We start from the raw sequence: 16,304 nt of genomic DNA on the forward strand, positions 1-16,304 counted from the left end.
AAGCAAATGAAAATGAATAAAAGCCAGGGCTTGTGGTTTCAGGTAGCACTGAATCCAGATGCTCAAGTTGGATCATTAATAATTGTCCCATCCCATCTCTCAAGTCCCCTCTCTTTTTGGGAAATGGCTACCAACAACTCCAGGCTTACTTCCCATCATTGGAAAGAGAGGATTGCCTCTCACTGAACTCCCATGGCTATCCCTGCACCAATCACTGTGGCTGGGGTATTGAATTCACTGACTGGCTGAGGATGGTACACAGTCCCACTCCTGGCACTTGAGGTGAGGTGGGAGGTAGGATTAGCTCCTCCCTGACTAACGTAATTGAGATGAAGAGGGAATTCGCTCAATGCAGATTGGGAAGCTACGAACAGAAGGGGGAATGGAGGCTGGAGAGTCACAATGGGAGTGGCCTCAGGAGGAATACATGGGGTCATCAAAAGTCGCTGGTCCCAGTTTAGCATTGGACAGCATTCCATGAGGAATCCTGATGAGGCGAGGCAGGAGCATGGCATGGCCAGATATGGCTCTTAGCAAGATCACCGTGATAGGCACTGGAGGATGAGATAGAGGTGATAGCCTGGAGGTGGGGGTAGGGGGGTATGAAATGTCTGATATAACTGTGCAGGTAAAAGCTCATGAGCAAGAATGGAGATGAGAGGCACATTCCAGAGGTAGGTACCCATACAGCATAAATGATGATCAGGACTTGATGACCAGTTGGTTGGACATGGGGGGATTGAGGAAGAGGGACGAATGTGGAGTGACTCCCATGTTTCTGGGCAGCTAGGTGTCATTCACCCAGAGAAGAAACAGTTTTGAACAAGATTGGAGTAAATAGTGTGAGTGGAGGAAAGAAGGGAGAGGAGGTGGCCATGTGATTGTGTCTTTGGCCCATAATCGTCTGAGTGCTCCCTGTGCCCACACACCTTGAGCACACTAGCTTATTGAAGAAACATAGACCTGAAAGAAGAACATGACAGCAGGGCAGAAAGCGCAGAGTTGGGGCTCCTGCTGGCCTTCCCTAACAGCGGAGATTTGGATAGTACTGGGAACCTAGGTGGCTTCATGACCATTTGTGACAGAGGACCTGCCACAGCTACAGGCTAGAAGCCACAGGGGCCAAACCTGCTGAGGAAGCCCTGTCTGACCCCACACAGCCCTCTCCATAGCTCAGCACCGGGCCCAGGCAAGGTTTGGCTGGCCAAGTCTGCTCTGGGCAGCATCCCTGGGCTGGGGCATGGAGTAGCAGGGACTCTCACCCTGTGCTCACCCTCCCTCTGCAGACCCTGCGGGGCATATCATTGACCTGGTAAATGACCAGCTGCCAGACATCAGCATCTCAGAGGAGGACAAGAAGAAAAACCTGGCTCTGCTGGAGGAAGCCAAGTTGGTGAGTGAGCGATTCCTGACCCGACGTGGGAGGAAGTCCAGAAGCAGCCCCGGAGACTCTCCGTCAGGTAGGATGCACGTGGGCTGCCCGGAGCCCCTCTGAGGAGGGATGGGAGGGGGATAGCCAAGCCCGGCTGCACTGGAAGCGCTGCTTTGACTTGCCTGCCCCCAGCCTCTAGGCCCAGGAGGACTGAGCCTTATGGAGAGGTTCCGGTGAGGCCCCATTTCAGAAGCTCCAAAATATTGACCCAACTCTAGCCCAGAAAACTCTGTTTTTTGTTTTGGGGGCCTGTGTGTGACCACTGTGGCTTCCTGTTTCTCTGAGAATGTCAGCCCATATGATACCCATGAACTTAATGGGAGCTCCCCCAGCTCTGAATCTTGCATGGAGAGAAATCCTGTGTGTGATGCCTGTGTGTGCAGACTCCTGGGTCACTCTGCATGGACAGAGTCTGCATGACTTCCCCACCTTCCCCAGGCGGTCCTGCTCTATGGGCACCTCCCCAGCAAAGGTCTGGAATGGCCAGCACTGGGCTCCCTCTCCCTGATTTCCAGCTGGGGGCCCTGGGAAGGATCCGAGGCACTGTGGGGAAGGGAAGGGAAGGGGAACGTGGTCTTCGGTGTCTTCATGGAATTTCTGGATTAGAAGGAAGGTTTTCCTGGGCCTGAAGTCCACCCTGCTACACCTTTGGCTAAAATCATTCTTTTTCCTGAACACAGAGTTGAGGCAAATTTTAGACAAGTCTGAATGTACTTAGAAGGCAAGGGGAGCCTCTGAAATCAGGGCCATCCTGTCAAGTCTGGGAGGTACAGTTTTTGGAGCTACATCTGCCAAGCAATGGCAGGTCCTCTGTTTCTAGAAGGTGCTTTGAGGTCAGGTCAGGCCAGGCAGGCTGAGGAGTGTGACCCAAATCCTCACCCCTGTAGGTGACCCTGTGCCCCCTCTGTTGGGCTGGCAGCAGGGAGGCACTGGGCTGATCTCAATGAGGCAGACCCAGTTCCCAGAGGTCAGAAGTACCTGAAAGCATGTATGTGTTAAGCGTAAGTCCTTAACCTTCACTAAAACTGGCCAATTTGTGTCTGTTTCAACAGCTGTTTCCCCAAATCTCAGCCCCAGAGCTTCTCCTACATCCTCGCGGAGCAACTCACTCACCATCCCCACGCTGCCTGGTGAGATCCAGCCCCCTTGGCAGTTCCTGCCCTTTCTCCCTGTGGGTGGCAGCTCAGCCCCTTCCTTGGTCTGGCCACAAGGCCTACCATCTTGCAGGCTTCATAGGTAGACCCTCTGTTTGGCCCCCCTCTCCAAGGGCTCCCAGCTGGGCCTGGCTGGGCTGCCTCAGAGGTGGGAGATATATGTTACATTGAGGTTTTGAGCTAATGTAGGGAGACAGATCTAGCCCAGGATGAGGTAGGTTGTGGAAAGGGGGCTATGGCTTACATTCTTTGCCTAGAGAGAAGTCAGAGAGAGTTCATTTCAGTGCTTATTTGGAAAGGCCTCTATTTGAGCCACTCTTTGCTTTTTGGTTTCTTGTCTTTCATTAGGCTGTGTTCTGGGCCACACCCTCAGACCAGCAGGGGAAGGGAGGGTGCCAGGGAGAACAGCCTGCCCATGTCAGAGCTCTGGGGCCAGCTCAGGCTCAGGCCAGGCTGCCTGGGTTCAGATCCCAGTGCTGACATGTCCTGTGTGACTTTGACCTCCCTCCGCCTCATCTGCCTTGTGTGGCTTCTGTGATGACTAAATGAGGATTCAGCACAGAACCTGACATGTAAGGGGCATTCAACAAATGGTGGCATTACTGGCTCCCAGGCCTGGGGGAGATAAGGGAGGACATTCTGGGGAGGTAGATGTGCTTCGCTAAAGGAACAGCTGAGGTGTGGGGTGCTGGACAACTCTCAGCAGTGTCTGGACCATTTCAGGTTTGGATGCATGCAGTGGCCCACAGCCCCCTCTGCCCGGAGCACCAGCACAGGTAACGGGGGCCCCATTTGGGTTTTCTATGCCAATTTGTCTCTCCTCTTACTCCTTAACCCCGAGAGGCCCTTCACAACCCACTGAAGTGAGGGTGCTGGGTGGGGGAGGCACCTACGCCACTGCTAGAAATACCCCTCATTGGAGGTATTCGAAGAGGAGATATGGTCCCTTCACATCACTGACAGACTCGTGTTTAATTTCTCCAGCAGAAGGGGGATGAGGCCGAAGTCTCTTCACATCACCTTGGCGAGCCTGTGAGTTTGAGCTCTGCCCGATTTGGGTGCGGGAGATACAGTGTCCTAGCAGCCTAGGCTGGCCCCAGGCAGCTATGAGTGGGTGCACATGAGTGGACAGTCAAGGCTGGGGAAGCAAGAAGGTTGCTCTGCCCATGTGACAGGAAATCTGAGGTGGTGGTGGTGGGGTGGGGGGGTGAGAAGGCAGGATTCCGTGGGGTGACCTCCATTGTGGTCCTGCCTGTAGCCCTGCACCCCCAGCCAGGCTGCTGGCCAGAGACCAGGGGGACCTCAGGGCCCAGCAGGAGCCAGGCAAGGCACTTGCTCCAGTGAAACTGCAGGAAGGCTCCAGCCCCTGGTTGGAATTCTTCTTGGGGCAGCAGGGAAACCTCATCTTTTCCTCATACCTGCTCAGAAGAAAGTGCTGGAGAGGATGTTGAGGGCAGCATATACTACAGTCTCATCTAGAACGGGGTCTGGGTTAGAGTCCTCTGGGGGAGTTTCAGCACGCATGTAAAGAGCCATGCAAAGACCAGACACAGAGCCACATGCTCCTCACAGAGCAAGCTTCCCTGGGAAATGAAAGGCCAGTAAACCTCTGAGCAGTGAGATAGCTATCACCTTTGTAAGAATCACCTCATCTAAATATTCATAACCTCTTCTGGATTATGGAACTCTCTGAGAAATTGTTAAAAGCTGTGTATTCTTTTCCCAAAAAATACATACAGCACACACACAAACACGCATATGTATTTGCATATAATTTCAGAGGGTTCACAAACCTGATGGGAAACCTAAGCCCCTAAAGGTTAAGGGCTTTGCCAGGCAGAGCCAGGACTAGGATCTGGGGCAACTGAGTTAAGGCCAAAACATGTGATTGCCCCGAGCTGCCCTCGGTTCCACTCTTCTCTCCGGCTCCTCGCCTTCGGGAGTTCTTGGCAGGTTTTGAATGGCAGGCCCCTGGTCCTGGGTGTTTTACAAACCTTAGGCTTGTCTGTGGGTCCTCTTTACTGGCGCAGACTTCCACCTACTTCACACCCCGACACACACGCTCACACATGGCCCTTAGCAGGGTCTGTGGTCCCACATGTCTGCTCCCCAACCTGCCTCCAGGGTCCCCGTTCTACCTTGTCTCTTTCAGAATATCCCCAAAGGGCTAGCTGACCGGAAGCAAAATGACCAGAGGAAAGTGTCTCAGGGCAGGCTGACTCCTCGCACTCCCACAGTTGAGAAGTCCAAAGAGATTGCAATAGAACAAAAGGAAAACTTTGATCCTCTCCAGTGCCCTGAGGCCACACCCAAGGGCCCAGCTTCTGGCTTAGGCAGTGTCGGGAAAATGGCCCTGAACAGCCCTCAGCCTGGCCCTGCTGAGAATGAGCTGGACAAGCCGCTCCTGAAGACAGCCAGGGAGGGCAACCCTCTGCCCAGAAGTCCGGCCCAGGGCTCTGGAGGGGCAGCTCCCCCGGCCCCCCAGGGAAAAGGCGCAGCTGGAGAGCCAGGAGGGTCCAAAGTTGGCTCCAAAGCTGAGCTTCGGCCCCCTCCTTCCCGGCCGCCCCTGCTTCGGGGCGTCTCCTGGGACAGCGGCCCCGAAGAACCTGGCCCCCGGCTGCAGCAAGTGCTTGCCAAGCTGCCCCTAGCAGAGGAAGAGAAGCGTTTTGCGGGCAAAGCTAGCAGCAAGCTGGCCAAGGTGCCTGGACTCAAAGACTTACAGATACAAGTGCAGCCCGTGCGGATGCAGAAACTGACCAAGCTCCGTGAGGTGGGTTACTGGGGGCAGCTGGGTCGGGTGTGCACTCCAGGTCCCCCCTGGGAGGAAGACCTCTATGGGTTGAGCTGGGCCCTGGGGCAGGGCAGTTCTGGCCTGCACATGGGCCTCATGGGGCCCGAAACTTCCCCACCCTGATGAATCAGGTCCACTGAACAGCATCTTCACAAACACCAGTTTCAGGTGCTTTTACCCCACTTGCTCGGGTGAGGTCAGGGTGGGACACAGTTGCCACACAACACCACATTCAGGGGGAGGTGGTGTGCAGAGGTACATGGGCCCTCAGTCTTGGGCTTGTTTCCCCCTCCAGCTGGAGCTGGTGGCTCATAAACAGGAAGCCCTTGATGGAGTGCCTTGTCATGCCTAGGACTGGGTTAGGCCAGGATAAAATATCTTTTCCTTTATCGTGGCCCTAAGCTTTCCTTCCTGATGTCTCTTAACAAAGGGCCTCAAATCCATCCCTAAGTATAATAATGGCTATGCGGGGCTGCTCCCCCTCCTTGGTGAATTTCTTCCAGTATCCATGATGTCCCCCAACATTTACTGGCCATCCAGCCAGTGGTCTTTCATGGGGCTGCCACCCTATGCATGGGTGATTGGGGGTGCCCAGATATGGAGGAAAGAGGGACCGGGATATGAGGGACAGAAGAGGTCAACAGAACGAAGGAGTCTTTATCCAACCGCCACTTCCCCAGGGGGCCGACCCAGGCCACAGGCCAGCCAGCCAGGGCTCCACAGGGCAGGGCCTGGCACCCCACCGCCCGAGCTAGACAAGACCCTCCTGGCCCCTCTACAGAGGGGCGTGGGACAGAGAAGGAATAGAGGCACCGGTAGCAGTCAAGCACAAGTGGGGAGGTTTCTGTGCTAGCAGGACACACTCTAGTGCTGACCACTGTCCTATTCAGAAACCTGCCATGATGCTGAGTTGTAGGCTCAGGGGACGCTGGGGCCTGGCTGCTGATGTTAACGTTTCACACTAGTGTGTCAGCACAGGCTGGAAGATCTGCCTGTGATGGGCCATAGTCCCAGATCTCTGGGGAAGGTGGCACCAAGGGGGCCAGATAGCCAGGTGTGTGCCTTCATGGACCTCTGGCAATGAAGAGACGGCAGGCCCAGGCAACAGGCCATCCCTGCCCAATACCCCTGCAAGCTTTTCTCTGCAGCAAAGAAAGCCACAAAGAACCTTGGGGCCCCATCCCACTAACCTCTGCCCTGGCAGCTGAGTACCCCCATCCCAATCCAGTGTGCTGAGAGCTGATTGGCTGTGGGCTTCTGGTTTGCTAAGGAAACAGGTAAAAGGCTCTATCCTGTGACTCCTGTTTGGGCCATAAGCTCCATCCTTTCCTGCTTTATCCAGGGGGCAAACCGTGCTCTATCACACAGGCACTGAAAATCTTTTTTTTTTTTTTAAAAAATATATTTTATTGATTTTTTACAGAGAGGAAGGGAGAGCGACAGAGAGTTAAAAACATCGATGAGAGAGAAACATCGATCAGCTGCCTCCTGCACACTCCCCACTGGGGATGTGTCCACAACCAAGGCACATGCCCTTGACCGGAATCAAACCCGGGACCCTTGAGTCTGCAGGCCGATGCTCTATCCACTGAGCCAAACCGGTTAGGGCACTGAAAATCTCTTAATAGCGCCAGCCACAGGGGTGAGGAGCTGGGTCAAGCATTTCCACTTTGGGGCACTGACCTGGTGCCGATGGACTTGGAGCAGGTGTGAGCCGACGTATGCTACATACTGTGGTCAGAATCCTCATCTCTCTCCGGCTCTGCCTTTTGAGGCCCTAGGCAGGACATTGGCTGCTGAGCCTGCTGCCTTGAGGCAGCACTTAGGCCTCATCTATGTGGAGAGTTTAGTAACTCAAGCCACTGAGAATGAATGGGGGCAGGCCACAACTCCTGGGAGTGGGAGCTCACTGCCTAGAACAATAGGGCAGGAAGCTCCAGCTGCTCAGAGCACAGCCAGGAGCTCACCAAAGATTGTTTCCAGGGGCAGCCACATACCCATCCAGGGACCCTCCCTTCCCAGAGCTCTGGGCTCTGCTTCTGTTGTTCTCCAGCCTCAGCCACAGGGTGGCTGGCAGCTCATTCACCAGGAGGCCCACAGGCTAATTTAACATGCACTAGTTCTGCACTCAAGGAATGTGGTGCCACTGTGGGTTTCAGGCACCTTTGTGGGCTGGGAGAAGGGCTGGCTTCCTAGTCCCCTCAGATGCCACCTGGTCATGACTGTCCACCCACTTTGGAGGCTGCAGAGCCATAGACAGAACTGAGAAAAGAGTCCAGTCTGATGTCCTCATCTGAAATGTTGTCTTTTGCTTTTTCTAAAAAGGAGCACATCCTGATGAGAAATCAGAACTTAGTGGGGCTCAAGCTTCCAGAACTTAGTGAAGCGGCGGAGCAGGAAAAAGGTAGGTGGGGCCCGGCAGAGGCACTCCTCAGGCCACAGCTGGTCTCATTTTTGCCAGATCGAAGTGTAAACACTAGACGTCGCGTCAGAGCCTTTGTCTGTCCCAGTGGTGAGTGTGGACCGAACACAGAGCAGCCCCTCAGTAAATATTTGCAGATGAATAAATTAATCAGATCATATTTCCTGCCCGCTCAGAGAACCTCTAAACGTGTCTCCTTCCAGCCAACCTTCCTTCTAGAGTGACCCTGCTAGTCTTCCTTGAGGCTTATTAGCACCAAGTGGGCCTGGAAGGGTGACCCAGGTCTGAACTTTTGACGCTTCCTTTTTCTTTTCCTCTCACACCCGGGAAGCCACACAAATAGAACAGTTCCTCTTTTCAAGATATCAGAGTCATCTCTTGCTTTCGAATCTGCTGTCACCACAAAGTTCAAGCCCCAGCCCTTCCCTCCTAGTGACTGCAAGTCCCCACCCAGCCATCCTGCCAGACTCATCTTCTGAAAAATGAGACCTTGGGTCTTTTCCCCTGACCCCCCATCCCTGGCTCACCTCTCCTGATATCTCATATCTCATGCTACCTGTAGTCAGTCTCAGCATAGAAGCCTTCTGCTTAAGGATTGTCATATGGGCATGTCCAGGGTGCCACCAACCATGTTGGAAGACCCTGGTCTGAAATATGGTAACTAACACTTACCTATTCAACATTAACAGAAGATTCCAAGTAGTAAAATTTCCAACAATGTTTTATTTTTTATTCTTATTTATTAATTATTATGTTATTTTCCTTTTTATTGAATTTATTGGGGTGACATTGGTTAATAAAATTATATAGGTTTCAAGTGTATAATTGTATAATACATCATCTGTATATTGTATTGTATGTGTACCACTCCAAGCCAACAATTTTTTAAAGTACTAATTTCAGAAAAAGTTAACCATCTTTAGAGAAAATATGGAAAGATTATTATATACTGCTCTACTTTTAATTTTTAATTTACTAAAGCAGATTCAAAACACTAGGAAAATATTTATCTTAAAATTCCACCATAACCCCATAAATTCTGAAAAAGCAACAATTTCTATTTTTCCCCAGTATTTACACACATTTTTAATTTTTTTCACAATTAATTTGATGGTAGATATAACTTCCTATTCCTACTTTTAAAAGTTTCGTAACTAATTTCATGTATTTTGACTCGTTCTCATATTTATCATTTAATGGGTACACACTATCCTTTTGTGTGCTGTATCTATTGTTAGGGATTTCAGATGTTTATAGTTAACTCTGATGAAGAACCCTACTCTAAACAGCTTTGTACTTGTAGTTTATTTTTTTCTTCCTTTAATTTACCCCCTTGAGATAAATTCTCATGCCTGAGAGTCAGTGGGTCAAAGTGTAGAAACATTTGCATTTACTGAATTGTCTCCAAAGTATAAAGCTTCCTGCAAGGGCTGAGCGAGGAGCCTTTCTCCTGAGGACAAACAGTACTAGACTTGGCTTTGCTTTTTCTCCTTATTGGCCAGAACATAGTGAGAACCAGATAACCAATAATAATAACAACTATAATGTATTATTAGTATCAGTGTGAAATGCTACTTCATTATTACTTCAATTAATTTGCTAGCAAGCAAGCTCAAGCTTTAAATTTTTAAATATTTATTTCCTTCCCCCCTCTCCCCCTTACTGGGTGAATTACCATTTGGATCTTGGGTGGTTTTTTTTGTTGTTGGTTTGTTTGTTTTTGTTGGTAATGCATATAAACTCTATATATAATAACGAGTTGTTGGCTGTATTTTTCTATTTTTCATTCTATCATATTTTTTTGCTTTTAAACAAGTTTTGTATTATTTTAGAGAAATCAAAGTTTTTATAAAATCTTTTTTGCCTATCTTTTCCTTTGAGAAGTCTTCCATTATTTCATTTAAATCATTATAAAACGATGAATTCTCTTTAATTGGGACAGTAAGTCTATTTTCTACTAGTTTGTCTATAGTTTGACCTATTTATATTTTTTTGCTAATATCTCTGAAATTTATTTTAACATAGGTATTTGAAGATTTAAGACCCTGTTACCTCAATCATATTTTAATAATTTTATTTCTTACTATATTGTGGCTTAGATAAGTATATACTAAATTCTTTTTCAAAAATATTTTTATTGATTTCACAGGGAAAGGGAGAGGGAGAGAGAGATAGCAACATCAATGATGAGAGAGAATCATTGATAGGCTGCCTCCTACACACCCCCTACTGGGGACTGAGCCCGCAACCTGGGCATGTGGCCTTGACTGGAATCGAACCCAGGACCCTTCAATCCACAGGCCTACACTCTATCCACTGAGCCAAACCTGCTAATTCTTTTTTTTATATATTCCAAAGACTAGCTCTGAACTTTAGATTCTGTTTTATTCTGACCAGAACTGCATTATTTTAATTACTCCTGCCTTGTCACATGTTCTAGTGTGCAGTGGGGTTACTTCTCCCTCATTGCTTTTCTTTTTCAGAATAGTCATTATATCCTAGATGCAAAGACTCAGTTAAATTAATGGAAAACAACTGGACAAGAAGCCAGGAGATTTGAGTTGGTGTCCCCAGTCCAGACACATACTAACAAAGTCTTTAAATATTTTCCTCATCCTCTTGTGGGTCTCCACTCCTTGTTGGATTAGATGACCTAAGATTCAAGGATTCCAGGTCCTTTCCAGTTTGCCTCCTAGTTACCAAATTCTTTAAGTGAAATTTATCCCATTTTATACATTTTAATTGTGAGTGCTTGAAAGCTACACATTGGATTCAGAACTGTCCAAGTTTTGTTTGTTGTAGCTTATAGATTATTAAATTACTTAATTTGCAAACATTTAGTTCTCATTTAGAAACATGGTTTATCCCTCTATTAATTTAGGTATTCCTTTCTTTTTCTCTAAAAAATAGGTCTCCCATCTCTCTTATTGGGGCATGTTGTACATGATTGATACTTTTTATTATTTATGAAGAAGACTCTTTTTTCATTCGAGTTTTCTAGTTGATAGTGGCATAGATGAATGCTGCTTGGTTATTATACATATTTCTTACATAATATTATTATCAAATGGGAGAGGGTGATTACTATAGTGATTAAAGAGCATACTTACTATTATTAGAGTGATTACTAGGTCCCTGGTACTGTAGTGAGCATTTGACAATATTTCACATAATACAACAACTCTGGGAGGTGGGCCTGATTATACCCATTTTACAAAGGAGGAAATTGAGGCTCAGGGAGGACATGTTCACATGGTTAGTAATTGCTGAAGCCAGGACTGGAACCCAGATGTATCTAAATCCAAAGACTCTTGACCACCTTGCAGAATGCCATTCTTTTTCTGATTCAATCTTTGTATTTGTATCAAATTCACTATTTGTCTTTGATGTGTGATTGTGTGAAACATATGTGTATTTTTCTTCTGTATCTATACATGTTTTATTACTGTGTAACATTCTCTAATGTGATAATGGTGATATTGATAAGGAGAACACTGCCCTGGTTTCTGTTTATGATTGAATTGTTTTTGTGTTTTTCTTTCAAGGATCATGTTGTGTCTGACTATCAAACAAATGCACTCTTTTAATTTTTAAATATTATTTCATATTTATATTATTTTATATTATAAATTAGAAAAATATAGAATATGTACTCTTTTATTATATATCATATTTTATTTTTCCATTTTATTTTATATATTTATATCCTATATATTTTTTATAGTTTATGTTTTTATTTTTTATTTTAAGGAAACATTCTTCTCTTGCAAGTTTCAAGATTTATGTTAAATTTTATCAAGTTGCTTTGGATATGTATTGAAAGAATAATGTAATTTTGTCATTTAATATATCAATGAATACTTTTCTCCGAGATCAGACGAGATCGGGCGCGTTCAGGGTGGTATGGCCGTAGACTACTTTTCTCTATATAGAAATAAACCCTTGTGGTCCTGGAATAAGAAGAGTTCTTGTTATCTAGGGGGACAAAGATTAGAGAAACAAACATTCCATTTCATACTGTGATAGATTTTATTAGGAAGAAGGATCTGGAGGTGCTAGAAAAGTCCTTCCTAGAAAAGTGACATTTGAGTAGATACATAAAGACTGAATGGGAGGGGCAAGGGCATTCCAGGTAGAGGCAACAGCATGTACTTAGCCTAAGGAGGAGGAATGAGTTGTTGAAGATCCCAAGATGCTGGAGAGGGTTAACCACAGAGGGTGTTGTAGGTCCTACTATGGATTCTAATGCTCGTCCTAAGAAGAGCTGAACTGGATTAGCGTTTCAGCGATTTCTCTGGCGTGTGGCCAGTGGATCGAGCTGGGAAAGGACTCCGGAGTGCAGACAGAGGGAAGAGATGGGAGGCTACTGAGATAGCCAGGGGACCTGATTACGACAGCTGGAACAAGGCCCTCTCCGTGGTGGCAGGGCCTGAGCCCTTTTCATCTCTGCACCCCCAGTGGTCAGCCCTGGAACTGGCTCAGTCCTTCATCTTTGGCTTGAAATGACCTCCAAATGATCCTACGTCCTATGAGACTCAAACATCCTACAAGTGGTCCCTGTGAAGAGAACTGGAGAGACCACATGCAAAAGCCACCCCCTCTCCTACCCACGTTCCTCAGAAACTAAAGGAGAGCCAAAGTTCGTAAGACTCTGGAATGTTCTGATAAGGATCTTCCCCATCTCCCAAAGGAACAGCAAACTATCATAAGAGACTCGTGTTTACCCCATGAGCTCATATGCACTGCTGTATTTAGAGCCTGTTAAAGGGCAGCCTCTCCAGCTCTCAGGGAGGCCTCCCAAACTCATTTGTCCTGCATACAGAAGGAATGCAGCTCTTTGACAGGGCTTCTAGAATGCAGGGAAAAGAAGTCAGAACTCTGCAGATATCAATCAACACACACGTGGTTGCCCACCACGTCTCCAGCAATGTCCGAAACACTGGAGCACAGAGTACAGCATCCCACTTAGCTGGAAAGATAGAGTTCCACAACCTTTTTTTTTTTTTTTTTTTTTAATCTTTGATTTCTTTAAAGTTCTACAACCTTGATGGTAGGAATTAAAATATGTGTCAGGATTCTACTAGAATAAAGACCAGTATCACATAAAAACATTACATGAGCTGAGTGAAGTAGGTACTGTCATGCCCATTTTATATCTGAGCAAACTGAGGTATCTTGAGAACAAGAAACTTGCCCAAGGCTATGCAGGTGGCAAGTGGTGAAGCTAAAGCTCTTAACCACACAGACTCTAAAAATTAGAGAAAATAGGACGCCGGATGCATTTACTGAACACCTTCCATGGTCAATTTTCATTTTTAAAATTTGATGTTTCTAAGAGTCAAATTCATTTATCTGATAATTTGACCTCTGAGATCCATCTTGTTCCCTTACCAGCCTTGGAGAGCAAGCCTCTGAGATCCATCTTGTTCTCAGGCCTTGGAGAGCAAGGTGTTGCTGTACACGGAGGTAAAAACATGGAGGAAGAAGCCAGTAGCTCGGTAGTGGCAGTTAAGTCAGGACAGGTTTCCAGGAGGAGAGCTTTGAGACAAGGAAGAGAAGGCAGAGGGAATCGCAGGAGCAAAGGAACGCAGGCCTCTTCTAGTGCTTGGCATGTTCCAGGAACAGAAGAAATCCATTTGAGTCAAGTATGGGCCATGTGTCCCAGAGAGATGGACAGCAAGGGTGGAGAGTGGGTGGGGATCAGGGAGAGTGAAGGCTTTGAGGAGCAATTAATGAGTGTGAACTTTATTCAGGACCTCTTGTAAAGCCAGAGAAGTCTGCAGGCAAGGAGGCATCAGGATAAAAATTGAGTTTAAGGATAATTTTGGACACATTATGAAACCTGACCTATAAAAGAAGAGTCTGAAGGCAGCGAGACCAGGTACGAGGGTATGAAAACAGCCTGGTGAGAGGTGATGAGACTGTAGATTGAGATGGACAGGTAGGGTTGTGAGGACAGGTTTGAGAGCTATTTGGAGGTCAGCTTGGCAGGACTTGGTAAGGAGATGAGGTGGAGAGGGAGACCAGGAAGACCACCAGACATCTGTCTGCATGGCTGAGGGGGTGATGGGGTCATTAATCAGGATTGGGAGCTCTGAGACGCTCCCTTGAGAATAAAGACAGTGAGTTTGGGTTTGGATGCCACAATCTGACAGACCTGGTTTTGCATCCTAGCTCTCAGCTAACAAGTTGGGACCCTGGGGAATCTACTTAACTTAGCTGAGCCTCAGTTTCCTAGCTTGTAGTTTCCCCAGAAAATGAACTTAGCAATATTTACGTTGCAAAGCTGTTGTAAGGAAGAATGAGGAAGTGTGCCTAATGCATAGTTGATGTTCAATAAATGATAGCAGTTCAAATGGCTTTTATTATCCTGATCCAGGTGGCAATGCCTAGGAAGTGGGTGGGTTTCTGGACCTGGATGTTGATAGAGGTGTGGGCTGAGGCAGTCCTTCCAGACACCCCAGTCTGGGCTCTGAGCCCCCAGTCTTAGGCAAGGAAAAGGCTCCCTGAGAAGACTGATCTGAAGAAAGTTTACCCCAACTAGTAGCTTTGGCCGTTTGGGGGTGATCCTGGAGCTCAGAGCACCTTTAACTACAATCCCCAAAAGTTACTTTTCCAAGTTCCTGAGATTGCCAGAAACAAATGTTTTCATTGGAATGAGCTAGTATAGACAGATATTTTAAAAATAACTTTACTGCTTTTGTTAAAAATACCTCATGTTCATTATTTTAAAATTCAACTATTAGTGAAAAATACAAACAAGAAAGTAAAAACAGCTTACACCAAATGTTCCTTTCCCCATAAATACAGGAGGAGGAAGGGAGGATGGAGAGAGATATGTTAGATTGCTAGAAATACTTTTAAAAAAAGACAAGGTATTCAAATTTAACTGAATTTCAATTAAAGTAAATTAAAACTGTAGGACTTGTGAATTTTGGTAATTGCTTCCTCCAGAAAAAAGAGAGATTAGTTTTTAAAAGTTTAAAATATATATTATGAAATGCATTAGGGTTTGGAGTCACTGAGGTACTATTTTTTACATCACATGTTTCAAATTTGGAGTAATGACTTCCCATAGGAAAAGATAAAATGGCAGCATTTCTTCCCACCTTTATTATTTCTTCCCATCTTCTCACTTCTACATATACAAATGAAAATTATTTTTATATTAAGTTTATAACCTTTAAATTTCATTCTGCAACCATAATTTCCATAGTTGTTCAAGCCTTAAACTGATATGTAAAAGGACTTAATGCTCATCGCTAATCCCTTTACTATGGCTGCTCATTCCCAATTTTATGATTTTGACTTATCTCTTGTGTAGCTGGATTTCATTCTTCAATAGTTTTCCTAGAAGGGCTCAGAGGTTGCTATGTACCCTCAATTCTAGCATGTTTGAAAATGTTGTCTTTAATTCTTGAAGGACAGTCTGGATGGTTATAAATTTGGGGTCATTCTTTTCTTCAGAACTTTGTAAATGCTATACTGTACTCAGTGTTATAGAGAAGTCTGGGACCAGCTGATTTCCAGCACCTCAGTCCTCACCTCTCCCTGTAGATGGCTTATTCTCCTGTGAGGGTGCTAGAGAAGCATTTTATTCATATATAATATGCAATCTGCAAGTTCAGCTTTTATCTCAACTGGGGACAATTTTTCTTCTCTTCTATCTTTGGGTATGTTCTTTCTTTTGTTTTGTTCACTACTTCAGAGACTCCACAATCCCTAAATTTCTCACCAGTGTCTCAAGTGCAAGTCCATTATTCCATCTCCATATACTTTAATCTTCCCTTCTTTACATGCCTTGTGCTCATTTCAGTCTCTCCCATCCTCCTCACTAATTCAGTTTGAGGCTGCATCTGTTTTATTTGTTCATATTTTCCACACATTGGCTAGTTCTGTCTTTTTATAATTTCTTGCTTAGTTCTGTTGGTCTTCGATTCATTTCCCTAAATTGTAATCTTCTTCCATCTTTCTGTGATCCTCTCATCTCATCTCTGATTTCCTATTTTCATTTTTGTCAGGTTCTAATTTTTCCACGAGTCAAAGAATTTGTGGTATATACATTTTGCACAAAAGTGCATTTTTGCTGTGTTGTTGCCTCTGTTTTTATCCTGACATCTGTCTCCTGCATGTTTCCTTTCTCCTTTCCTTTATACCTTCCTTCCTATTTTGACTATATAGTATTTTGAAATAGTTGCCAAGCCATTTGTTTTTATTTCATGTCCTTTTTACATGGGCATTTCTACCTGGATTTTCTCTTCACCCACATATATTATGCAGGTCAATTTTCACTGCCTCTTCCACCTTACCTGAGATCTCTGTCCTCCCTGCAGCATTTAGTAGGGGACTGGGTGTTCTGTGTCTGCTTTGCTATTGCTTGGATGGTGGGGGAAGGGGAAGTTCAGAGGGAGCTGTGTGTAGTGGTGCTTGTGGGATTGGTTTCTGCTCTTTTTCTAACTTTGTTCATAGTCCCAATACTTGGTTTATTACACCAAAGTGGGGGCT

The 16,304-nt window shown here is 46.1% G+C and overlaps 1 protein-coding gene and 1 long non-coding RNA gene across 4 annotated transcripts in view; one reads left to right on the forward strand and one right to left on the reverse strand.

The window, feature by feature from the left end:
* LOC308524549 overlaps positions 1 to 16,304 on the reverse strand; it is a 157,194-nt gene that overhangs the window by 59,306 nt on the left and 81,584 nt on the right. The window lies entirely within an intron of this gene.
* IRAG1 (inositol 1,4,5-triphosphate receptor associated 1) overlaps positions 1 to 16,304 on the forward strand; it is a gene marked incomplete at both ends in the record, with an annotated part of 107,474 nt that overhangs the window by 50,075 nt on the left and 41,095 nt on the right. Inside the window, 6 exons of one of the 3 annotated variants that reach the window (XM_081099084.1) lie at positions 1,287 to 1,460; positions 2,485 to 2,562; positions 3,310 to 3,362; positions 3,571 to 3,618; positions 4,739 to 5,356; positions 7,703 to 7,781. In XM_081099084.1, coding sequence (XP_080955210.1) covers positions 1,287 to 1,460; positions 2,485 to 2,562; positions 3,310 to 3,362; positions 3,571 to 3,618; positions 4,739 to 5,356; positions 7,703 to 7,781 — 1,050 coding nt within the window. The remainder of the gene's footprint in view (positions 1 to 1,286; positions 1,461 to 2,484; positions 2,563 to 3,309; positions 3,363 to 3,570; positions 3,619 to 4,738; positions 5,357 to 7,702; positions 7,782 to 16,304) is intronic. The other 2 variants (XM_081099085.1, XM_081099086.1) reach the window with 2 other exon arrangements.

Source organism: Myotis nattereri (genome assembly GCF_964212035.1).
Source record: "Myotis nattereri genome assembly, chromosome: 9".
NCBI lineage: Eukaryota > Metazoa > Chordata > Mammalia > Chiroptera > Vespertilionidae > Myotis > Myotis nattereri.